This window comes from Puntigrus tetrazona, chromosome 16, assembly GCF_018831695.1.
Source record: "Puntigrus tetrazona isolate hp1 chromosome 16, ASM1883169v1, whole genome shotgun sequence".
Classification (NCBI taxonomy): Eukaryota; Metazoa; Chordata; class Actinopteri; order Cypriniformes; family Cyprinidae; genus Puntigrus; species Puntigrus tetrazona.
The window spans coordinates 14,677,771-14,701,511 of record NC_056714.1 but is presented as its reverse complement, the minus strand read 5'-3'; the positions used below and the strand labels follow the sequence as shown (position 1 = coordinate 14,701,511).

Genomic DNA, 23,741 nt, shown 5'->3' with positions numbered 1-23,741 from the left:
TTTTAGAAACATTTCTGAAAAATCATGTGACACTGAAGAATGAAATAATGATGCTGAGAATTCAGCTTTGCAACAATATACATTTAACATATTACATTAGTAAACAATTTTGCTGCTTTATTTTATTTTTAATCAACTAAATGTAGCTTTGGTGAGCATAAGACAAAAAAAAACCTTTTGATCATTTGTGTATCGTAAGCATTAACTAAGAAATATTAAAAGCTCTCTGTGATACTGAAGCATCTCTCACATCAGGGGTTCCCAATCCTGTTCCTGGAGATCTACCTTCCAGGAAAGTTCAGCTCCAAACCATATCAAACACGCACCAGCTAAACACCGGCTAATTGAATTCCTCAGAAGCATTTGATAATTGCAGACAGGTGTGCTGGAACGGGGTCAGAACTGCTGAAGCGAACAGGTAAGTGTCTATATCTCCAGGAACAGAGCAGGATCGGCCAGCCAAAGCAGTGCAGGTACAGATGACACAGACACTATTAGATCTGATAAGACTTTACAATAAGGTGAAAATCAGCATAGACGTTCTCTCATACAGCGACCATATCAATTCACGACACGCTTTCCTTCCTTCACACACATCCACATCAACTCCAAAACAAAAATTGCACTTGAAAAGAAATAATCAGTAACACAGTTCTCTCCCAATTTCTTGTCCTCGGCATAGCTCTTTTCAAGGAGGTGGAAAAAGTTCTTACTTAAAAACCATAGTATAAAATTGGATGGTTAAAGGAATAGTTTACCCATAAATGCAAATTCTGTCGTTTACCCTGTCGTTTGAAAAGTCATCATCTCAGCTAAGCGGTACTTTGTTGGTGCTCTCTGGACAATAAATATATAAACTTTACACTCCCTATTCACATTAAAAGGCCATTCTTGCCAATAAAAACTGGTTAACAGGGACTTTTGACATTGGACAAAAATGCTCTTCCTGTTAGCGTCATCAGAAAAACATTAAAACTACAAACATAACATTCTCACAATGCGCCCAAAGCAGTTGCCCTGACATTTATCCCACTGATTTTGTCATATATTAAGTCATTCTCACATTCTCTATGTGATTTGAGGCGATTTGTCTGCATCTCCCAATGTTTTAATTTCTACATGAAGACTTTTCCAGGGAGCAAAAGGGTTTCATTCATCTAAAGTGTGCTCTCCAGTGTATTATAGTTGTCTTTGAAGTTCTTGAGCTCCAGGAAGTGTTTGGGCCTCTTGCTGCGCTGTCCGGTGGACGGCAGGTACGTGACCTGAATGGTAGAGGCAGAGGACGGCCCGGGGGAGCTGGTCAGATCTTTAGCTGCTGACTGGTGCTGCTGGTTTAGACTGGTGGTGCTGGAGTAGGTCTTCACACTGCGGAGAAACGAGGAAGAACGGAGTGACTAGAGAGATCATTTGAGAGACAAACAACAGAAATCGGACGGCAGCACTTACACATCTGCCAGTTCTGCCAGATCTTCCTTATACTTCACAAACTCTGCCTCACCAAACACCTACAGGAAAGAAATGGCATGCCTCTTATTGTCCTGCAGCGCCCCTGCTGTACATACACATCTTACTAAACTTCCAGACTGACCCCTGTCCCGTGGCGAGCGTTGTCGTAGCCCTCCATTAAGCGATCTATTAATGCACTGTGACTTGATTTGAACAGAGAGTGAGAGTTTCGCAGGTCCTGCAGCCACTTCCTGTAGCGCCGGCCGGTCAGAGCGCTGGCACTGCGACATAGCTCATGAAATGGGATATCTACAGACGGGACAGAAGCGGATCACTTCAGGATAAGCTAGACCTGGATGCATACAGGTTTCTATTTCAAAAGCTAATTACAATAATTTTCCCCAAGTGAAACTTAATAATATAATACATAAGTATAATATAAATATTATATAAAGTTTAATAAAAACTCAGTAAGCATATTTAGTTCAGAATTTTAAACTAAATGTATATCCCATTATATGTATAATGTAACTAAATGATACATTTAATGTACACCACCGTTCAAAGGTTTTAGGTATACATTTTATTCTAAATTTAATTTAAAAGTAAAGACATATAGATTCTTGGTAGAATTTAAAATAAGTTAACTGTGCTCTTTTAAATAATATAATACAATATAATATAATACTAATATTAAAACAGAAATCAGTTATTAAATTAGAATAATTTTACAGTATTAGTGTTTTACTTAGCCTTGTTAAGCAATTGTTTTGTAAATGTATGGCAGTATTATTAATATTAGAGAAAACAAAAACAAAAATACTCTTGTTAACTGAAGCAAATGAAAATTGACAGAGAACTAAAAGTAAGAACTAAACTGCATAAAATACATTTTAATGTATCCAAATCTAAATGAAATGAACAAATGCCCTTACAATCATGTTAGGTTTTTATGCACAGCTATTATTAACACTCATAAGTTCTGAATCACACGTACAAAGGCCACTAAATAGCAATTACACACTGTTAGTAAAGAGGTACATACAGTACCTCTTAACTAACAGCTCTAAAAAAATAAAAATAAAACACATAAACTACAGTAGAACAATATGAAAAAACTAAAACAATAACAAGTTAAAATAAAATTGTAATGTGTAAGCAAAAAAACAACAATTTTTTTTTTCTAAACTACATTAGAATTGTAAAAATATCTGCATCAAATGAAATTGAAAATGAAAACTTCTAGGCCTCTAAATGTTTGGCTGCTCTTACCTGAGTCTCTGATGGCGTCTAACGCTTGCATCCTGAAGAGGTAATTATAACAACCTGCACAGACACAAACACAGACGTAAGTGTTCACATCCACAATAACACTCACAAAGAACTCTCTCACCATTCTGGCCTTGATGCTTCAATCGATCATCATCTTTAGACAGCAGATGAGGCTCATAACGGATGTCATTCACTTTAGACAAACGGGAATCGATCTCCTCTCTCAGCTCCTGTAAAAGACGCGGCCTTGCTTCAGTGCATTACAGCAGCAAAAACATCACAACGGTACATAGACAGAATGAAATCATAGAAATTGAAAATGTAAGATTGGATGCATATTTTGGACTCGCCACAAGAACCATGCAGTGAAAATGACTTTATGCTTAAACAATAATTAAGTAGGAAGTAAAAAAAAAAGAGAAAGAAAAACTAAATAAAACATAGAAAGGTTCATTTCATTTTTACAATTTTATAGCAATACTTTCCCCCAATATATCTTTACTTTTACTACAATAAACCAGGGACGTGTCCAGGATGGTCTTGAATGTAATGTCCTCTACAAACGCTATTATGGATCTGATACCTTTGGTGCGTTGTGACCCAGCGGGACGTGCGGTCCTCTGCGGGACTTCATGGCGAAGCGCATGATCTGTCTTTTCACAAAAATGAACAGCAGCACGAACACCTGCAGAACGACAGAGGGTTCATTCAACACATTACACACCGTTTCCTTTCAGCTGGTCCTCTCAAACGTTACTGAGCTGCCTAAGTTATGCAGGCAATATTATTTAGGTATAACGGGTGCCAATAATAGGGCAATTTCTGGATGGGCGACTCAGACAGCCACATTGCTTCAGCTTTACGGCTATTGTTAGTCAACTAATGAAATAATAATACAAATGTCATGTAGTTGGGTACGTACCAAGCTGCCGTAGGTCATGACAAGCACAATATTCACACCGGAAAGAGTGTTTCCATCTGCCATTGTGAGACCTTTCTAAATTTTAATGAAAAGAAGATATCGGTCGATTTTAGTGGTAATTGGTCAAATTTAGCTCTTTACTTTTCGAGCTGACAGCGGAATTTTCATGCGACTTTTTTGTTGACATCTCCCGTGGTTTCTTCGTCGCATATTTTGCACAAAAAAACCCTTCCGTCTACTTGTCTGAGACGCCCCCTCGTGGCTTGGCGTAGATAACGCAACTAAAACCTTTTCGTCGTCGTCGTCTTCTTCTTCTTCTTTTTAAAGATGTTTGGCGGGTTATCGCTACATCAGTTCAGGCCTAAGGTTTGTCAGTAATGCCCGATGGGTCTTCAGCGAGGCACAGGTCATTTCAGGTTAGCAAAACAAGTATTTCAGAAAACTGTAAAAAAAAAAAAAAAAAACATCAGCACATACATTATTTGTACATTAAAATATATGCCACCATTGCTAGTATACTATATAACAGCCAATGAAATACAACTGTATTGTTTTTTTTTTTTTTTTTTAGAAGTTTGAGTCTTATCAGATTTTTTATATATATATTTTTTCCTCTTCAGACCACATGACGATGCCTTCCACATTCCAGAATCCTATTTTAAGGGAGTTACTTATAAGTGGCATATAGGGTATATAAATTTTCACCAATACCACTGTGTCTGTCGCTGTTCCAAACCGCACTGCTCTCTTGTCATCTTTTCCTCTGTGTAAGATTATAGCTCTCTAGGAGCTCACAAGCCACACGCACATGTACTGTCAATGTATCCAAACACTGTGCACGTGGTTTTTCAACGTTCTCGAATTCTTTTCAGTGAAAATGAAGTGAGCTGTCTGAGAACATCTGACTTGGTGGACAGCTGACCTTTATCGGATCAACGCTCTGAACAATGGCACTGATTCTTTCAGAAGGAACAGAGGTAGGTGGCAGATGCATGAAATGACAACGAGGAATGAAATGGTTTCCCAGTAACAAGATACCGCAACAATCGAGGCTTTTTCTTAGGCCTCGGTAAAGAACGATGAAATAAACTAGAAATTAAATCTCTATATAGTACAGACTGTGGTAGAAAAAAAGACAAAAAAAAAAGTGACAGCCACTCAGTCCTGTTAAAAATAAACCACACTAACCATTTGCATCCTGCATTTGTATGACAATCAGTGCAGAGATAAGTAGTTATTGTATCCGATTTTTAAAGATGCAGTGTGGATGCAAAGCTATTCGGCAGCTAGGTAGTTAAATTCCTCCACTGTGAACGACTTCTCAAGCTGTTTTGGCTAAACAGGTCATCAAACGACAGAAGATGCGAAAACATCTAATTATACCGTGTGTCCACAAGCAGCTCAACAATGCGGCTTATTTTGTTTAGTTTATCATTCCATCCCATCTTTCATGTCAGTGCGTTGCTTGAGTTTACTCGCAATCAAAACGGGTCGAAAGAAACAGTTGCTGTTACATTTTTGCCTCTCTAAAAACCACAAACCAGCTTCCTCTGCCATTGCCATCAGCAGCGTGCATGTGTCTGATGAAAGACAGACCGTTGAGTGATGATGGTTACTGCACACGCACACATTTATTCACAGAATGCTTTGGATTTGTGCTATTTGATTTGGTTTGCAATATATGTGTGAAAGCTGTGTTGATAGGTAACGTTCAATGGTCAGTTCATCTTTGGTTTATATTTTATGGCTAAATGCGGTGCATTTATATCACAGTGTGAAACCAGTATTGATCCGAACTAATAATAAAGGTGATGCACTGTATTATGCAGCGTAGAGTACATGCATTTTCGAGCTTGAACAAGGTCTGGCTGTCAAGTTTCAGACACATTTCCCGCCCATCTGCTCTCTCTCTTTCTCTCAGCTTCTAAGCAGCTCTTTCTGCTGCACTCTTCATTTGCTCTTGCAGCTGCAGGAAGTTGAGCAACTCAGCCCACAAGTGTGCCACAGAAATACTCCCAGGTAATCAATTGTCAAAACGTTTTGTTTCCTTTTACAATGCATATAATATGATTACAATGTTTAGTGTAAGCAATGCAGTCATCTTTTAAGGTTGTGCACGATTAGTTTTGCTGTGCATTTGCAGATTTACATCTACAGGCAATTTTCAATTTTGAATTCATGTAAATGATGCACGATGACCACTTTTCGTTTAAAAATGCTCATGCGGTAGCCCTTTCCAAACATGTCCTTGGCATTTCTGGGCCACTTTAAGTTCCTAAAATTATGCAGTATACTGTGCCGCTGGTGTTTTTGGTTTCACTTTGGTCATTGCCAGTCTATTCAAAGTTTTAGTCTTCTTTTTCAAACACTTGCATTATTTTGCATTCACTTTATTTTAATATTCTGCTTTGTCATGTTTCCTTGCTCTTGACTGTTTGGTGCCTGACACAAAGTATATCTTCAGTAATCTGGCACACGTCTCTATATTGTATGTTTGTATTTTTGTAGTACCGTATCTTTTTGATTTCTGATTCACAAATGGTTTGTTATGAAATTAATTCTTAAAAATTGGATAACTGCTGCTCCTCACTTCAACCACAGTGTAACAAGTCACTGATTTAACAATGTTATATCATAAAGAACTGTGAGCAAGTCGACATGTACAAAGGAAATGAATGAACAAAAAATGGAGGGAAGACAAAATTTGGAACAGATAAAATAATAGTAAAATAATATATTTCTTAACATTAGCATAACGAATCCCAAAGACATCACTGATGTCAAGATTGAAGAGTGTGCTGTCTAAAAATAAATGCATTTCAATGTGTTTATCTAGTAATATTTGTAACATCATAGTACTAGTTAATTGTCAAAATTCAGAAAACGTCTATTTTAGTTAACTTAATTTCAACTTTAATATAATTTATGTTATTGACAATCTGATTTTTTTTATTCTATTACTATTACATAAAACGTCAGATAATAGTGGTTATTGAATCAGTACGTTTATATATACATGATGACTGAATACATAATCAAATATTTAGGTGATGAAATACATATTGCATGTTGTTTTTAAAGGCCATTTAAAAGGTATACATGAGCTACTGTATTATTGTGCTATTTAAGTTGACTTAAAGAGTTTACATTTTCAACGTAAAAATAAAAATTGTATGTTTTATACAAATATCCATCTTTAATTTACTTTGGGTTCTGAATTCATTAACTACGTGAACCACGTTCAGAGGTCTTATAACTCCAGGACCAGATGTCACAAGAATTTACCTTCTCTACTCTTTAACACTTACTGAGTCACCAAGAAACCACGGACCAGGAATGTTCTCATTAGACATGAAGGGTGTGCATGTTGACAGGTGTGTATGTGTGTATGAGACAAAGAAACTGAGACACAAATAGATGGAAGGAGAAAAAGAGAGAGGTAGACAGAAAGAGACGGGGGAGGAGAGAAAGAGGTAGGGAAATGAGAGAGGAAGGCACAACAATCAAAGGGGGTGGAAATGGGTAAGCATGTCAAACCAGTCAGGCAAGTTCTTATTACAGTAGAAATGCATTATAGAAAAATGACAGGAGTGAGAGAGTTTAGAGTCACAGGGCAGGATGGGGAACACCTGTTCTCTCAAACAGCTAAGAGACACAGCAGTCCTTTAAGGTACGTAACTTCTATTTGACGAGCTAAAACTCATGTATGGTTTAGAATATGTGTCAGCTAAGGTGTATGGCCATTGTTGTTCAGGTGTGTGTGCCATGGGAGAACAGGTGTTTCTGTAAACTGACACTGACCTGTTTTCCTTGGAAAGTCTGAAATGTTGCAGTCATGTGGGACTGGTAATCTTATTTTGCATCCATATCTGTGAAATACAAGGCAGAGGTACAAGGCCATTTGTGGTTATGAGCGACCATGTAACAACCTATATTTACTGTGTCAACTGTTTTCAATCAGTTCAGGTTTATTTTCATCAGGTTTGTATTTGCGCTCCTGGAAAGCGTACGTCACACCTCCTCCTCCTGCTTCTACTCTATCTCTGTTTGGTGTTTGCTCATGTCTTTTATTTTAAACATAACTCTTGACGTATATAAATGTTCGGTTTAAGATAACAAAAGCAATCTTTACAACAGAAAAAGGTGGGGCAAACAAATCTGGAAAAGACCATTACAAAACCCAGATTTAAAATGTTTCAGCTGTTGATTAAATCTTGCCTAAATAGGGTTTAAATTGATTTGTGTGCAGATTTGTCTGCTTGATTGCATGTGACTATTATCAGATGGTACTAAAGTGAATGAATTTCAATGTGCTGCTTTGAATAATTGTGGGAGTGTAAGTGAGACAGAGAGCAGAGTTTCTGCTAGGCTAATTGACATTATTCACAGGTTTAAGATACAATAATCCTGTATTTTTTTTACAGTTTATTCACATAGCTTTAGCAATGTGTGGACAAATACATGTAGTGTTTGATAGGATTGTAGTCTGGTGTGTTTGACCTGTTATCTGACTGTGTATCAAGTTTTGCAAAAAAGTTCAAGAGTGTGACAAGTAGCTTCAAGAATGCTGTCAGAGTAAACATACAACGAAGTGCCCACATATACATATGCTGACTCGATGATTTTAAACATTTTCAAGATGTTTTAGATTTACAGCCATTTGTTCAGAGTTTCTAGATGTTTACATATGAGGGTATGGATGCCATATACCCAGCAGAGATTTATGGACTCTCATTGTAATAAAGAGTAAAGAGTTTCAGTATGTTGAAATCCTGAGGCGCTAGAATGAAGCATTTACACTTTAAGTGGGAGATGGTATAGTTTAGTAATTAAAGGTCTGGACCAAATTGTAAGTTCAGGCCAGAGTAGCAGGGTATTGATTCAGAATTAAAATGAGAATGCTTTCAATGTTAAATTGATTTAAAATGTAAAAAAAAATCTAACCTACACTTGTTATTGTCCTTACATGACAGAATAAGATAAGGACCAGAGAGTGCCGAGACCCATTGCTAGCTCTTTTTGGATCCAGATCGTGAAACTTCTGCCACAGAGTAAAGCTGAAGTTAGCAGGTCTCCTTCACCTCCCTGGATTACAAACTCCCTGGACTTATTCCAGCTTTTACAATGATGGTAGGAAAATACATTACAAGCAAAAAGAAACAAGCATTTTTGCTGAAAATGTTAGCAACCGGCTTTCAATTCAAACTGTAATGAATACACTGTGTGACATTCAGCATGAGTTTGCATACTGGAAGTTTTGTACGTCAGTTTCCTGAATCAGACACAGCTAGCGGCGCAACTGAAGGTGCAGAATCATCCAGTGGAACGGCAGCACAAAGTCACAGTCAGTTATCTGTAAAGCCGTTTGGCTCAGCAGCTGCTAGATTCAAAATCCGCTCTGCTAAAACACTTACTACCAAGGACCTCAGGACAAAAAGCTTTCCTGAGAGTGAAAACGTTGAAGACTTAAGTAAGAAAAGTGATGCTACTAAGGATCTCAATAAAGCCTGTACTACTCCTGCTAGTTATGCCCACACTAACACTGATGACAAAGAGACAGGTAAAACTTTAAGCAAGGATACACACAAGGACTCAACTCTTCCGAGCAGTTCTGAGAAGGGTGGTGTGAGCGCTAAAACATTAAACACTCAAGAAGACAAGAGTCAGGCAGCAAGTGACAGGAGCAGAGGAGATGAATTGAAGAGATTTTATCAGACAAACAAAAGCAAAAGCTTAGACTGGAGAGCAGGACATGGAAATAAAACCGGGATGACTAGTGGGACCAGAGAATTTGACAGTTATACAAGGCGATCTGATTTACAAAATTTAGAGAGAACAGGGACCAACGACAAAATAACTTCATTCACACCAGAGAATCAACCCAGTGGTATTTCACGGAAGGTTCAAGCTTTCAGTGCAGCCAATCAAGGTGATCAGAACAGTGACAGAAAGGTTTACCCAGTCTCTGGATCTACATCTGTGAGAATGAACCGGGTAAATTTTGCTATGGAGCGAGCAAACAGTGGCCAGTCACTCCCATCAAGATTGAAGCCAAGACTTAGCCAAGGTTCTATTGGAGAAGATAGCAGTCTCTGGCAAGGTGAATCGAATTTTGATAAGACGGACAATAGGAAGGGATCCTGGGCCAGAGAGCAAGGATCTTCCAGTGCTGAGGAAATAACTGGAAATCAAACAATAATGGAAAGAATTGCGAAACTGTTTGGGCCGGATGCCAACTCTGACCCACACCCAAAGGATTCAACCAGATTAAAACGCAGCAATACTGTAAATTCTGATAATTCATATCCCAAATGTATGGACATGGTGGACTCTACTCAAAGTCACATAAAATACACTACTGACTATGAGTCTGGAACGTTTTTAGATTATACTGACAGCCAACAGGGGAAACCTTCTTATGATACAGAAAAAGCTAGAACATTCCCTAGAGGGTTTTCAAAATCATACTTTGATCCAAAGCACGAACCCTCTACTAACAGGGAGAACAGAAATGATCAAAGGGACAGTTCCTCTGGATTAAGTTTTTCGGCAAGTTTGTCATCAAAACCTAAATGGAGTATCGAAATTTCTTCTATCAAAAAACCTCAGTCCTTTCTGCCTAAAGACAATGAAGAGACAAGCAGAACATCGTTTACGGGGTCTTCAAAGTATTGTAGTCAGTCCTTAGAAAGAACCAGTAGTAGACTGTCAGCAACTGCGCAATACAGTGTTCACAGGAACCAGCCTGACAGCTCAAGCATATCCAGACAGGGTGTCAAACACCTATTAACCAATTCTGGAGAAATCAAGGAGGAAATTGGCAATGATGAACAATCAGATAAAGAGATTACAAAAAAACTGGACATAAATGAAAACAAGTATCTTGGTGGTTTGCAAGATGGAATTACCCAGCCTAAACACTCACTAGCCTCAAAAGGAGGAGCACCCAATGAAATCCATAAAGAGGATGACGATGTATTCACAGGTAAAACTAAAGGAAAGAAAGGAGAAAGTGTGCCAGAAAAGTTGCGTTTACCGTCTTCAGATTCTGTAAAGAATACAATTAACATGTTTGAAACTTTGGCTCTACAAAGCAAGAACACACCAGATATTCTTCGCACCAGGAGGGCCTTATCTGTACCAGAGCATCCCAAGCCTGCAGCTCTAATAAAGAAGAGTGATTCAGACAAAAATCTAAATTTTGGAAGTGTTGCAGGCAACACAGAAATCATAAGAACAAATTTCTTTAGCAGAAGTAATTCTAATGAGGAGACTGAACGCACTCTAGACCTAGGTAGAACTCTTCATTCAAATTCCACAGTCAAAGTAAGACCAACATTAGAACAAGAGACACACAAAAACAGTTTTGAGGTAGCATTAAAACAATTGAATGAATCAAGAACTGACCAAGGTACCATCATGAGGAATGAGGATGAAAGGAGGACTATGAATAAAAAATATACGGATGAAGCAGATTTCACCATGACTGCTCACTCAGGGCTCAGAGACAATGGAGCAACAGAAGAAAAAGCAAGAGTCCCATCAATCTCTCAACAGTCGAATGTTAAAAATATATTAAAGCAGAAGTCATTTAATGTAAAAATAGTTGATGATGATGATGACGATGAAAACACACCAACTAACTCGCCTGACAGAGCCCCTCTTAAAGTTAACATTCAACAGCAGAGTAGCCCTGGAGCCGTAACAGAAAATGGTACCCATCCCAAAGTGCTGCCCAGTCATTTTCAAACTTCTCCTCCAATGCAGACATATTCCTCACTCAATACTTCAAATAATAACAACTATCAAACACCAAGAAAGGATTTGACCACAATCACTACTAGCATGGCTAGGTGGAGTTCTGATGAAGAAGACGATGATGAGGAAACAGACACTGAAGAAGAAGACTCTGATTCAGGAGAATCATCTGTGACTATCACAAGCAACATGAGCCAATCAGAACGCAGAAGTTTCTCTTTAAGGTAACTGATATGTAAAAATAGAAAAATCACACAATTCATTAGACTTAATGAAATGTCAGCTTAGTTCACATACACAAACCAGCAGATTACCCAGTTTAAACACCTTACATTTCTCCACTGTACATAACTCCCATTTTCTTTCTACATATTTACCCATTAGTCTTGTGGAACTATGTAATTATGGCGGCGTGGACTATAAACCATCAGAGGATGATGAAGATTTGCCATCTGGACGGTCTGCATCCTTGAGCTCAGACATCTCTGCCTTCTCTTCTGTGACTCTGCTGAGCACTGATGAACTCGACCGTTTACTGGATGATGTCAGGGGCTTGGGAGATGACACCCTACAGGTAAAACAAGTTATATAAATGTATGTTTTAATGCATAAAATCTATAATTTACCAATGTAATACACACAAACTGCCTTGACCTGTCAATTTTGTTAGAAAATACATATACAAAGACAATTACAGATAGAAAATATGTGCATGCTAAGGAATTTTTAGAAAAAAAAATCCTCTTGCTATTACAACTTGTACCTCTGACTTATGACAGAAATATGAAGATGTGCAAGTGGTTGTGTTACACAAGGAGGTGGGGAGCGGCTTAGGATTTACCTTGGCAGGTGGAGTGGATCAGAATAAACCAGTCACAGTGAGTATCAACGAATGCTACAATGCTGACGAATACAAACAAATCAAGGGGATCAAACAAAAGTCTTTACAAAAAGCAGCTAATGCAAGAAAATGCCCCTCTCTGTGGAGTTTGAAGTACAACACAGTGCCTATATGTTGTAAGACATTAGGTTAAAGTCAGATTTGAGTTTCACTCAGATCTTGTCTCTTAGGTGCACAGAGTGATACCAGGTGGAGTCGCCGCACAGGAAGGCTCAATCTTCGAGGGTGCTCAGGTGCTGTCGATCAATGGCACTGCCCTGCAGAATTCTGCCCACTGGGAGGCTCTGCGTACTTTGAGAAAAACGAGGGGGCAGGGCATGGCGGTGGTTGTTCTTCAGAGCTGCAACAGCAGAAAGGAGGTCACTGAAAAAACAGGAATAACAGGTGAGCTATGGACAGAAAACATATGTATGGTCATTATAAATGTAAAGACATCTGGAAATTAATCAGCATTGAGGGAAGGTTTTAAGTTATTTGATAATAATATAGTTTGCCTTAACTTGTAGACAGGCGAGATAAAAACGGGTTAAAAAAAGCAGTGTCTTGTGAAGTCTGATGCTGACATTTTGTGTGTGTACGCCCCCTACAGGCAGCAGAGTCCGTGTGAATCTGAACAAGTCCAGCTCTGATCTTGGCTTCAGTCTGGAAGGAGGGGTGGGATCCAGCTCGGGAGACAAACCTCTCACTGTACAAAAAATATTCCGTGGTAAGACCACTTTTTCAAAAAACAATCCCATTCAACACAAATACATGCTTACCTCACACATTTTTGCCACTGGCATGCCTTTAGCTTGTGCTGAGTCTCATCCCAAGTCTCTCCATTACAATTAAGTGTACTCTTTGTTTCCAGGTGGGCCAGTTAATGAAGTGTTTCCGGGGGATGAGTTGTTGGAGGTGCAGGGACAGAGTTTGGTGGGTATGATGCGTCTTGAGGCTTGGAACCTCATCAAGAGACTGCCCCCTGGTCCAGTGGAGGTCTTACTACACCGTCCTCAGCAGCCACATTGAAGACCGTCTTCTTCCGTCTTGAACCTCAATTCTCAACACAATTCAGTCAATTTAACACTGTTTTTTCTATAAGGATTTTTGCTGTTACAGGTTCTATGAAGTTATAATCTTCAATTAGAAGTATCGTTCATTATAGTGTTTTGAAGTGTTTTTTTTCTTCACTGATATGAGATCATATCATAACTATCATAACTATATCATTCTTTTTTTCTTACTGATATGACATCATATCATAGCTATGAATTAATAATGCCAAAATTAAAGGCATAAAAGCACTGGAGGCCAGGAGGTCATTTTTTTACAACACCTCTTTTAAATAATGTTTAAGCTCTTATATTATGTAACTATTAATGTAATATTGCACTATCAGTCTTTACAGTTTTTTAATGCCACTATGTATATGTGTATATGTTGTCTGTACAGCACAAATCCGTCCCAATTAACTCTTTTTCATAATAAAGACAAAGAAATCAATTATATTTCTTTAATATGGGATATTTAAAACATTTTTATTTATTTATTATTTAAATATCAGTAACAGAAAATCCATTAAGAAATTTTAATTCGGCAGGGCAAGGCAAGTTTTCTTTTTTAATATAAATACATTTTTTTATGCTCCAGCTCACAAATTCCATCCCTACCACCCTTTCATGGCCTTTAAATAAATAAATAAATAAAAGACAAGTAAAGACAAAAAGTAAAAAAGAAAAAGCAACAAATTGGTCTGATATATCTTTGTATTTTGTTAAATCAGCCTTTAAGCTGATCTTTTATTCCAACCAAGCAGAGAACAGTTAAGGTAATTTTACTCATCCTGTAAGAATATACTGTTTCAATTATTCCTTCGTTGCTATATTAGTGACATTAAACATCATTTTAAACATGGATGGTGGCTTTGGGAAATAAAATTGGGTGCACAGATATATGAGCTAGATAATTGCACAATTACCTAATTTCTATGTCATCTAATCTTCCAGTGTCAAAATGATTAGATTATCTGGATGTACGGAAAAGCACGATAAGTGTTTTACAGCAGCAGATCATGGATTACTAATTCTTTCTCTCGCTCTCTTCTCTATCTCTTTGTCCTACATGATTATTAATGATTTATTAAGGGGTCGTAGTCTGGATCAGACAAGCTATGATGTGGATGTTGACTGCTTTATGTGGGACGTTTGTACCCTGCAAGTGTATTTAAAAGAGGGTTTAAAGGTTAGCTGAGCTAACAGACACAGACTAAGGTCAGGGGATCATCTCAGAAGAGCAGGACGGCAGGTTTTGCACAAAACGTAAAAGCCAATACTGAAAATGAGTCGGGTAAAAAAGATAATTAAAAGGATGAAGGTGAAAAATGAACTGGGGCGACAGATATTGGGAGAGGTCTTAGGGACCTTTGTACTTCTGGTAAGTTTTTGCATATTCACTATTAAACAAACTTTGAGCGTAGTTATTGATTTATAGAGTTGTCCTCTAGGTTTTTACTACTGAAATATATTTAAAATGTTTTTCATTTTTTTTGCAATTTAAAACGCATTACAATTATGAAATCAAACAATTTGTTGCATAGAGTATGAGATAAAAATAACAACATTGTTTACAGTATTAGTCTGTTAATGGTAATTTATAAATAAACATTTTTCAATGCTAATTTATGCTTGTGTGGATTATGTCGGCTAATGTTATTTTATAATTTAATGATGCAATATTATGTGCAAAAAAAAATTATAACATGAACCTAGGTCGTAAATGTTGTATAAGCATTGCTCATTGTAGGTTGACGATGCCAAATACATTAACTAATAAATCATTCCTTAAAACACATCAATGTTACACAAAACTGCCTGCCGTTTTGTTTTGATTCTTTATTTATTGAACAGTTTTTACAGCAGAGCCCAAGATCTGGTCTCTGTTGTGAGGGTTACAGAACCATATATATTTTTATGTTTTTCTACATACTGTTTTTGCAACATTTCCTTGATAATAATAAATATAATATATAATTTAATCTCTGAATTAATTATTCCATTTCTCTTGCAAAAGGAAAGGCCGCTGTAAAACATAACATCGATATCAGTAATATGTTCATGCATAAGAAAATGCATAACATGCAGTTTAGAGCTGCTTATGTCAAAAATGATTGCGTTATCATATACGCTACACCATAAGATAAGCTATTGCAATGGACAAATCCAATGTTCTGTGAGCATGTTCTTTTGGTTATATATGCTGACAACGTGTTTGTCGAGCAGAAGGATTTTACCTGAAATACCCTCATCCATAACATAATAAATAATCCAGTGCAGGGTAAATATTTAGAGTACTATCAGGTCAACTCCAACAGAAATATCACATAATTTTACCACATTACTGAATATTACCACAGCTGCAGGTAATTGCAGATGATTGGTTAAGGTTATGTCATTAACTCAACAGTTCAACAAATAAAAAATTATTATGAAGTAACTTGTTTTTCTGACAAAATTGGTCCTGTTAATTTGCATATTTTTCCTCTAAAAAGGCAAAGCTTCAAGCTTTGCATGCCACCAAGCAATACAAAATATTGCTGTGCCTTTCTACACAACTAATAAAAATAAATAAATAAAAATGTTATTTTTTTCTTACTGCAGCTGTTTGGTTGCGCTGCAGCAGCTCAGGTGAAAACCAGCAGAGAAACTAAGGGGCAGTTTCTGTCTGTTAACATGGCTTTCTCTGTAGGTGTGATGTCTGCCATGTACCTCTGCAGGGCAGTATCAGGTAAAACGCTTATAGCTTATATGATTTGTGTCAAATCCTTTGTAGTATTAATATTTCTTTGGGTCGACATAACAGTGACTTCTCTTTTAATATTTTTTTCTCTATTATTCACCCCCTTAGGAGCTCATCTAAACCCAGCTGTGTCTCTGAGTTTCTGTGTCTTGGGAGACCTAGCCTGGATAAAGCTGTTACCCTATTCTCTGGCTCAAATATTCGGTGCTTACCTCGCCTCTGGACTTGTCTATCTCATCTATCATGGTAAGATAAAAAAAAAAAGAGAGAGAAATGCGTAATCTTATTTAGCATCCTGTATTTTTACAATACTTCACATTCGATAGTTTTATGTTTTTGAAAGAAAAAAGAAAATTGTAAAATAAATATATTTTTCTCAACTCTCCTCCAGATGCAATTATGGAGTTCAGTGGCGGAGTTCTGACCGTATTTGGTCCTAATGAAACAGCCAGTATCTTTGCCACTTACCCAACTGATGTGGTGTCAATGCAGACCAACTTTCTTGATCAGGTCAGCAAAAAGTCGTGGCCGATAAGAGCTCTGCAGTTCATGCAAGCACAGTAGAATTACTACTGATATAATACAATTGTGTAATTTAATCTGATGCAATACAAATTGCTCTAAAGCAATATAATATCATGCGATATTAAAAAGATTTTCAAACATTTATAATCTATTTATAATAGAGATCAGATCATGCCAGAAATGAAAAGAAGGTCATCTGTCTCTTGTATGTCCGTGTGCAGGTGGTTGGCACAGCCATGCTGATGTTGTGCATCCTACCTCTGAACGATAAGAGAAATGCTCCTGCTCCTGAAGCGCTGCTCCCTCCAATTGTAGCAACTGTTGTCCTAGGGATTTCCATGTCAATGTCGGCTAACTGTGGAGCTGCCATAAACCCTGCCCGTGACCTCGGTCCACGACTCTTCACCTTCACAGCAGGCTGGGGCACCGAAGTCTTCACGTACGCAATCAACATCTATTACTGCCTATTACATGTATTAATGTCAGATCAACAAAGCCTTGTTATCGCTGCACATGTGACTCCTACCTTTCAACTTATATCTCTACCGATAAAATAAATGACTGGTTACGCCACCGGTGTTCTATTAATGATCTCAGTGCAATGTCTAGTTACTACATTGGTATTTCACTGTGACCTGTGCTCTACTTCTTTCAACGCGGTCAATTTTAAATATCTTTTTTTTTCTGACCCACACAGGTGCTATGACTACTTCTTCTGGATACCATTAGTGGCTCCTATGGTGGGGGGCGTGCTGGGATCCATCATTTATCTGGTCTTCATTCAGTGGCATCTGCCTGAGCCTGAGGATGAAACTGAGACTGAGGAGTTTAATGAACAAACAAAGGTCACGGAGCACAACAACAAAAAGGACACGTTTTTCCAAAAAATGTCTGCGCTTTAAAGGAGTAGGGATCTCATTTCCAGATCCTGTTTCCCCTCTTCTCCACATTATTTCCCAGACTGTTTTATACTGTAAATAAACAAAAAGGCCAAGCACTGGGGATGATGCACAAGGTGGACTCCTAAATCTTTCACCGGAGAGCTGAAGCCTTGATATAGCAATTGTTATTTATTATTTCAAAATATTAAACTGGGACGTACTCTCAACAACATGTAGAAAATTACTAATTGGCTTTCACATTGTCCATTGTTTCACATAAGTGGAATTTGTATATAGTAGGCTATGTATAGTATTTTAGCTATTTTATTCTAGACCAGTGGCAGCTATACACACACACACACACACACACACACACACACACACACACACACACACACACACACACTATATGCTATATGTAATCTTTCAGAAATGATATTAATATAACCACATCAAACTCTCACATCTGTTTGTTGTCTAGTGCTCTTTCTAGTGTATTTTGCAAGCAGAGATTGTTTATGTTACACCACTATTACAGTGCACACTTCTGTGGTGTACATTAACAGGTTCACAAACAAAGAGTTTTAAAAACCTGTTTGAAGCCACTATTGAGCAAACATTTATCTGAACTTTTGGGGAAGAGGTATATTGATTATATGTACTCAGAAGGTCACATCCCTACCATTTCATGGAATATTCTCTGTTGTGAGCAATGCATTAAATTAAAGATCTTGCTATTAATGTCAATACAATATAATGTCAATAATAACTGCAACCATACAGCAAGGAATATAATCAAGCCATCTTCTGTCATGAAAAGGTTTTGGTAATATTACTGATGGGGGACTTGTTTGAGCAGAGTCGTTTTGAGAAGGTTTATGAGAATGTTTGCTTAGCGTTGAGAGACATTAGCTCGCAAAATGCGACAGATTTGCCGGTTCTGTTCTGTTTTTACGGAAACACTGTCCAGATGCGTGGGTAAATATTCACAACAATCATTTTAAACGTGTGTAGGTGTAAGCCATCATTCGCAAACTTTAGTTTAACAGCGTCCCTTCAAAATTCACCTCAGGCTCGCACATGCGCACATGTAATCTTTTTTTTTTTTTTTTTTTTTTTTTATAACAATGGCAGCAGACAGATAACAGGAAAGACGGAAAGGGTGTTGTCTAATTCTTGAAAGAATAAATACACAATTTATTTTAGTCTCCGTCGCCAGTGTCGTTTATATTGTGATTACAGTTTAAAGCTGTTCAGCGTCCTGCACGAAATGGACCTTCTGTGTCCAGAAGAGGGCGCGCTCGACAAACCAAAACAATGAGCACATGGTAAATGTCAGCACTGCCTGCACCGTGAGCAAAGTTACGGCAGGTATTCGCTGCATTCAGATACAATTGTATGTTAAACGTTGTTTATAACACATAAATTGGCTGATATCGACACATTCATAAACAGAGCGACCACGCTTACTGGAACAAGCAGAGCGAATCCGGATTCATTTTCATCTAACGTGTAAACTAACATTACTCTAGAGCAGTGCAGAGGCTGAAAGCGGGAGACAGCAGATGCAGATGCAAACACCGCCCTCCACCCCGCCTCCCTCATCCTATTACTATGAGCAGCTGCTGGCCTGTAGAGTCCGATACACTTTCACCTTTCAAGGATGTTTTGATCGTCAAAGGATTGCGCGCATCCGACACATAACCCATGCTGCCTTAAACCAGACGGGATACCTGTAGAGAAGGAAGAAGATACCAGAAATGCCCGAAATCAACATTGCTTACAGGAGGAGCTGATAAAGGTAACGGTGGTCTTTGCTTATTCGCTCGCAGTAAAAGCTTTAGCTTACCTTTAGTTCAAGGCTCTGCGTGGTATCGGCTCGACTTCAGAAAACAGTTACTTATAACGAATACTTCTATAAAGATCGCGCTTTTCTAGTCTGAAAGTGAGCTAGAACTGCTGAAGTGGACGAGGGAAACTCCAACACAGCGCATTGTAACCTGCTTTAACGGTTTGTTGTTATTTATTTCGCGTCTGTATCAATAAGCACGCAGATTACAAACAAAATGGCCACCTAATGAATGCAATAGACTGATTATGGTCACAGGATTAATAATGGAATTAATACGTTATTTAAGGCATTTCTAGGAAATTTGCGAATGTCGAAGGTCAGTTTTTGACAGGCACGTTTCAACAATATTTTTTTGGCATGTCTTAAGAAATGTGGTTTTGTAAGGTATGATAAATAGTAATAAGATGTCCATCCCTGTGTCGCATTGAAAGGAGGCATGTTACACATTTAGTCATTGACGTGGTAACATTGTGTTACCGGTGTTGCCAACTGCTTTCAATTGAAAGTAGCGGGTAAATGTAGTATCATAAAAAGTAATATCATAATTCACTTCTCTAAACATGCGAAAAAAGTCTCAAAAGGAGACTCCAAAAAAGTCGCTAGATCTAACAAAACAGTCGCTGAATTGGCAACACTTACTGTAATGTGAAAAAACCCATTAGGCATTACCCAACATTATATTGCTAACGTTAAAAAAAGTGTATTACTAGTTACAAATAGATCAGTAGAAATGGCATGGAAATGTGAGTTTTGTGTTCTGTATCATCCCGTGATGTACCTTCAGAGATCCCTGGTTAACAACCCTGAATTAAAACCTTAATTATTGCTGTTAGTTACGTTAAGAGGAATATCAAACTATAACAGTGTTTTGGGTTTTTTTTTTTTTTTGGTAGAAACGTAGGTTTATAATTTGGGTTAGGCATTTATGTTACTTGTAATCTTAATTGAACCAGGGATTTAAGCTAGTTCTTGAAATTCCTTTGAGAGTGAAATTCTGACTGACAGGCAAGAAATGTGCTTTGTTGTGCTTAAAGAGCCAACAATGGAATAATTCCCTAGAGAAAGCAAGCGTATCAACACCATGCAGAGGCATGACCACTTACTTTATGTAAGAATGATTAATTATACAGTATATGCATTTTAAAGGCAGTCTCTCTCTCTCTCTCTCTCTCTCTCTCTCTCTCTCTCTCTCTCTCTCTCTCTCTCTCTCTCTCTCTCTATGTGCTGTGTGTGTGTGTGTGTGTGTGTGTGTATAAAAGACAGAGTGAGAGAGCAGACTCATAATTTTCTGTAGTCAATATCATTATACCATTATTGTGGTTCTGGTTTGATAGTGTTTCCTGTTTGACCTTTTGAGACAGGGAGCGTAAAAGATGGGTAAAGAAATAAGAATAAAACAGATGGGAAGCCAATGAGGGCAGAAGAATTACTGAACAATAAACTAGAATAACGTGCAGGGGGGGAAAAAAACATTGTCAAAGGAATTAAAATATGCTGCACATATGCTGATCATAAATTATAAATCATAAAACTCAAAAGCTAACTTGTTCAGCCTTACGTGACCTCAAATAAATAACTAAGAGTGCCCTTTTTTTCTTGTTTAAAATTCCAATTTCCCGTGTACACTTTGTGGCAGACCGTGTGTGCATTATGCATGCATGTAACATATGTGAGAGAACATGTGCTGCATGATGCTTGTTAGAGACGCTGAGTCAAATGACCTGCTTTACACCACTGCAGTCTGTTCTATAGACTTTATATTCAACATGGCTTTCAAATCTGGGTGAGTCTGTCTTTAAGTAGGTTTGTGCATATCAGTGTGTGTCCCTGCTCACATGTGTGTGTGTGTGTGTGTGTGTCGGTTGTGGGTCATTGGTTTTGACCTGCTGGTGTGGGAGCCTCCAGTCAGATACATGGTAATAGACTCTAATCATGGCTGACACGCATCTATGTGAGTGTGTGTGAAGAGTCAGAAATATTCCATCTCACCTGAGTTAACCTATAGCGCCGAACTAATGTTCTGTGCTTTCTTTGCATCTCTGGGCTCTGTGATCTCTGGATTTGTTATTTCTGTGAGAATATTTTTACCTGCAGCAGCAGATAGCTTTTTTTTTTTTCAACCCAGAGGTGGCCTCCTCCAGCCCAGCTCTTCCTACGCTCTCGAACAGTCTACTTTGATAGTCTACATAAAATAAAATCATATCTTTATTGAGGGTATTAAAAGCAAAAGCATAAATGATGATTACATCCACTATCAAAGTGCTGTTTGTCTAAGTAGCTTTGATCACTAGCAATGCTTTTTTTTATAGTCTATTGACTGCAGTATAAAGCATTACTTTCTGTTGAGGATGTAGTCATATCCTTTGCACCTTTAAGATCTTGCCTGATTTATGGAATCTGTATTTTCCTGTTTGGTTTTATTAATAATGCTACATAGTAAGCACACTAATATAGAAAAAGAGCAATTTAGCCACATATTCTATAAACTTTCTAAACAATTAAACTCACTTCTTTCGGCCTCCATACTCCCTTTGTGTCAGGCATAAGAGACAGAAAGCAGACAGCGTGTGGCGTCTTCAGAGAGAAATTTATTGGAAACCAGACCTGCAGACATCAATGTGCTTCTAGAACAGACCTAGCCAGACCACTTTACAATTACAATGATGCTTCCAGTTTGTTTCATAACTAATGTGTTCGTGTGACCACATTAAACAGTCTCATTATCTTAATATTAGCATGATTAAAGAAAAAGAGGTGGACCAAATTTTTCTAGGGTTCACGAATGTCAGGCATGAAGATTACGGCTGCAGGTTCATTAGCAGTGACTTAGTTTTAGCTGACTGATCTGCATACTGTCGTAGTCAAGGATTAAATATCGTTGAATTTCCTGAGTGAGCGTAAACTGTTGGTATGTCCCCTGTTTTACCCTTGAGATCCTGTTGACAGTGTGGTTCTCTCTGTTTCTCGTGTGTGTGTGTGTGTGTGTGTGTGTGTGTGTGTATGCCAATGTAGATTTTATCCATGGGACGGAGCGGCAAAATTTCAGAGGTGTGGAAATGTTCAGAAAGAGACCTCCCCCAGGTAAACAATTAACTACTCTCCCTAAACACACACATGCGCACACACATTTTTACATTTAATTGCCACATTGTGCTGTGAATTTAAAATACGCACTTTAATTTTAACCAATGTGTGTCAGCAAAATAAAGTTTTTAATATTCATTTTAGGAGTCCCCTGAACATTCAGCTCTACCTTCACTCACATGACAACAGTGTTCATTTTAAAAACAAATGTTGATTTTTTTTTGGACTAAAATACCATTTAGTTTTAGGTGTTTTAGTCTTAGTCTATTTTTATTTGACAAAATATCCTAAAACACAGATTGAGCATACTGGCTATATTCTCCCAGTTTATATTCACTTAAGATGTAACGAAAAGTATTTTATTTTGAGTTTTTATTTTATTTTGCTACTGTCTCGTTTTGGTGTATGAAAAAAAAATTGTTGACTGAAATTAAGCTGAATATTGTTCTGCAATGAAATGAAAGTGTTTAAGAGATTTTTGAAAATTTGTTTTATTTTATTTTAAATTTATTTGATTTGGATGAAAACGAGGCTCTGAGGGATGGACTAACAGTCTTTACAATGGCATAGACCGTATGCATTTTTGTTTTGTTTTTCAGAAATTTTGTCAGTCGGGACAATCTTAAACAACAGTATAATCCATTGAACACACTCTAATTCTATTCCTCACTACCTCATTTTCATTCTTGTCAAAAATGTTATTTTTCACTATACTTGCCGCTGCTGCTAAAGTTATTTTGATGGTTCGTTTTAGGACCTTCGTGCTTTCTTTTCCATAAACATTGTTCATTTCTATACAGATCACGTTGCACATATTGATTCAAATTCACCACCAGTTAAAACTGTTATTCATGACACCGGGTTGCGTCTTAAGCAATGATGCTTATGAAAATTAGATTAAAAGATATGCAGTATCCTCTTCATGCATCAGTAGACCTTACTCAGGGTAGCTCCATATTTAATTTTTGATGGGGATGAAAACAAGGCACCGAGTTATAGAAGTGCATTCAGTGGAGTGCTGTTTAATAACTTACAAAAGGTCTTTTTAAACAAAAGGAAAAAACTGAAAGCTATATGAGTCAACAAATATTACTTGATCTTGGATATTTACGCTATTCATGCTATTATAAAGACTGTTAGTCTATCCCTCACAGTCTCATTTTCACTTGCTTTAAATTCAATACCATGTCTAGCCTGCCTATGAAATGCAGCTTTCTTGACCTCCCTGAACTTGTCTGTCTGATTTAATCTACCTGTATTGTGTTATGCTGTGCAGTTAGATATGAACAAAAAAAGTGTATATATATATATATATATATATATATA

At 37.6% G+C, this 23,741-nt stretch overlaps 3 protein-coding genes across 6 annotated transcripts; 2 read left to right on the top strand and 1 right to left on the bottom strand.

Moving 5' to 3' along the window:
• Window positions 1-494: 494 nt before the first annotated feature.
• Window positions 495-11,914, bottom strand: c16h1orf43 (chromosome 16 C1orf43 homolog). 3 transcript variants are annotated; one of them, XM_043260205.1, is made up of 9 exons: window positions 11,776-11,914; window positions 7,442-7,509; window positions 3,929-4,082; window positions 3,302-3,403; window positions 2,840-2,948; window positions 2,719-2,772; window positions 1,589-1,755; window positions 1,447-1,505; window positions 495-1,365 (listed from the first exon to the last, which is right to left on the bottom strand). In XM_043260205.1, the coding sequence occupies exons 4-9, from the start codon at window positions 3,362-3,364 to the stop codon at window positions 1,158-1,160; spliced, it is 660 nt and encodes a 219-aa protein (XP_043116140.1). In that variant the 5' UTR covers window positions 3,365-3,403; window positions 3,929-4,082; window positions 7,442-7,509; window positions 11,776-11,914; the 3' UTR covers window positions 495-1,157. The 3 variants fall into 3 exon arrangements, with proteins under 3 accessions (XP_043116140.1, XP_043116141.1, XP_043116139.1); XM_043260206.1 differs by lacking the exon at window positions 7,442-7,509 and having other exon boundaries at window positions 11,776-11,903; XM_043260204.1 differs by lacking the exons at window positions 3,929-4,082; window positions 7,442-7,509; window positions 11,776-11,914 and adding an exon at window positions 3,641-3,914.
• Window positions 4,424-13,781, top strand: si:dkey-92i15.4. 2 transcript variants are annotated; one of them, XM_043260200.1, is made up of 8 exons: window positions 4,424-4,617; window positions 5,562-5,659; window positions 8,614-11,622; window positions 11,783-11,972; window positions 12,178-12,276; window positions 12,470-12,683; window positions 12,889-13,005; window positions 13,150-13,781. In XM_043260200.1, exons 3-8 carry the CDS (start codon window positions 8,876-8,878, stop codon window positions 13,305-13,307), a joined length of 3,525 nt encoding a protein of 1,174 aa, XP_043116135.1. In that variant the 5' UTR covers window positions 4,424-4,617; window positions 5,562-5,659; window positions 8,614-8,875; the 3' UTR covers window positions 13,308-13,781. The 2 variants fall into 2 exon arrangements, with proteins under 2 accessions (XP_043116135.1, XP_043116134.1); XM_043260199.1 differs by lacking the exons at window positions 4,424-4,617; window positions 5,562-5,659 and adding an exon at window positions 6,703-7,310.
• On the top strand, window positions 13,344-18,684 carry aqp10a (aquaporin 10a). The gene is made up of 6 exons (XM_043260203.1): window positions 13,344-14,711; window positions 15,935-16,061; window positions 16,182-16,319; window positions 16,465-16,583; window positions 16,820-17,037; window positions 17,296-18,684. Exons 1-6 carry the CDS (start codon window positions 14,616-14,618, stop codon window positions 17,498-17,500), a joined length of 903 nt encoding a protein of 300 aa, XP_043116138.1. The 5' UTR covers window positions 13,344-14,615; the 3' UTR covers window positions 17,501-18,684.
• The last annotated feature ends 5,057 nt before the right edge of the window (window positions 18,685-23,741 follow it).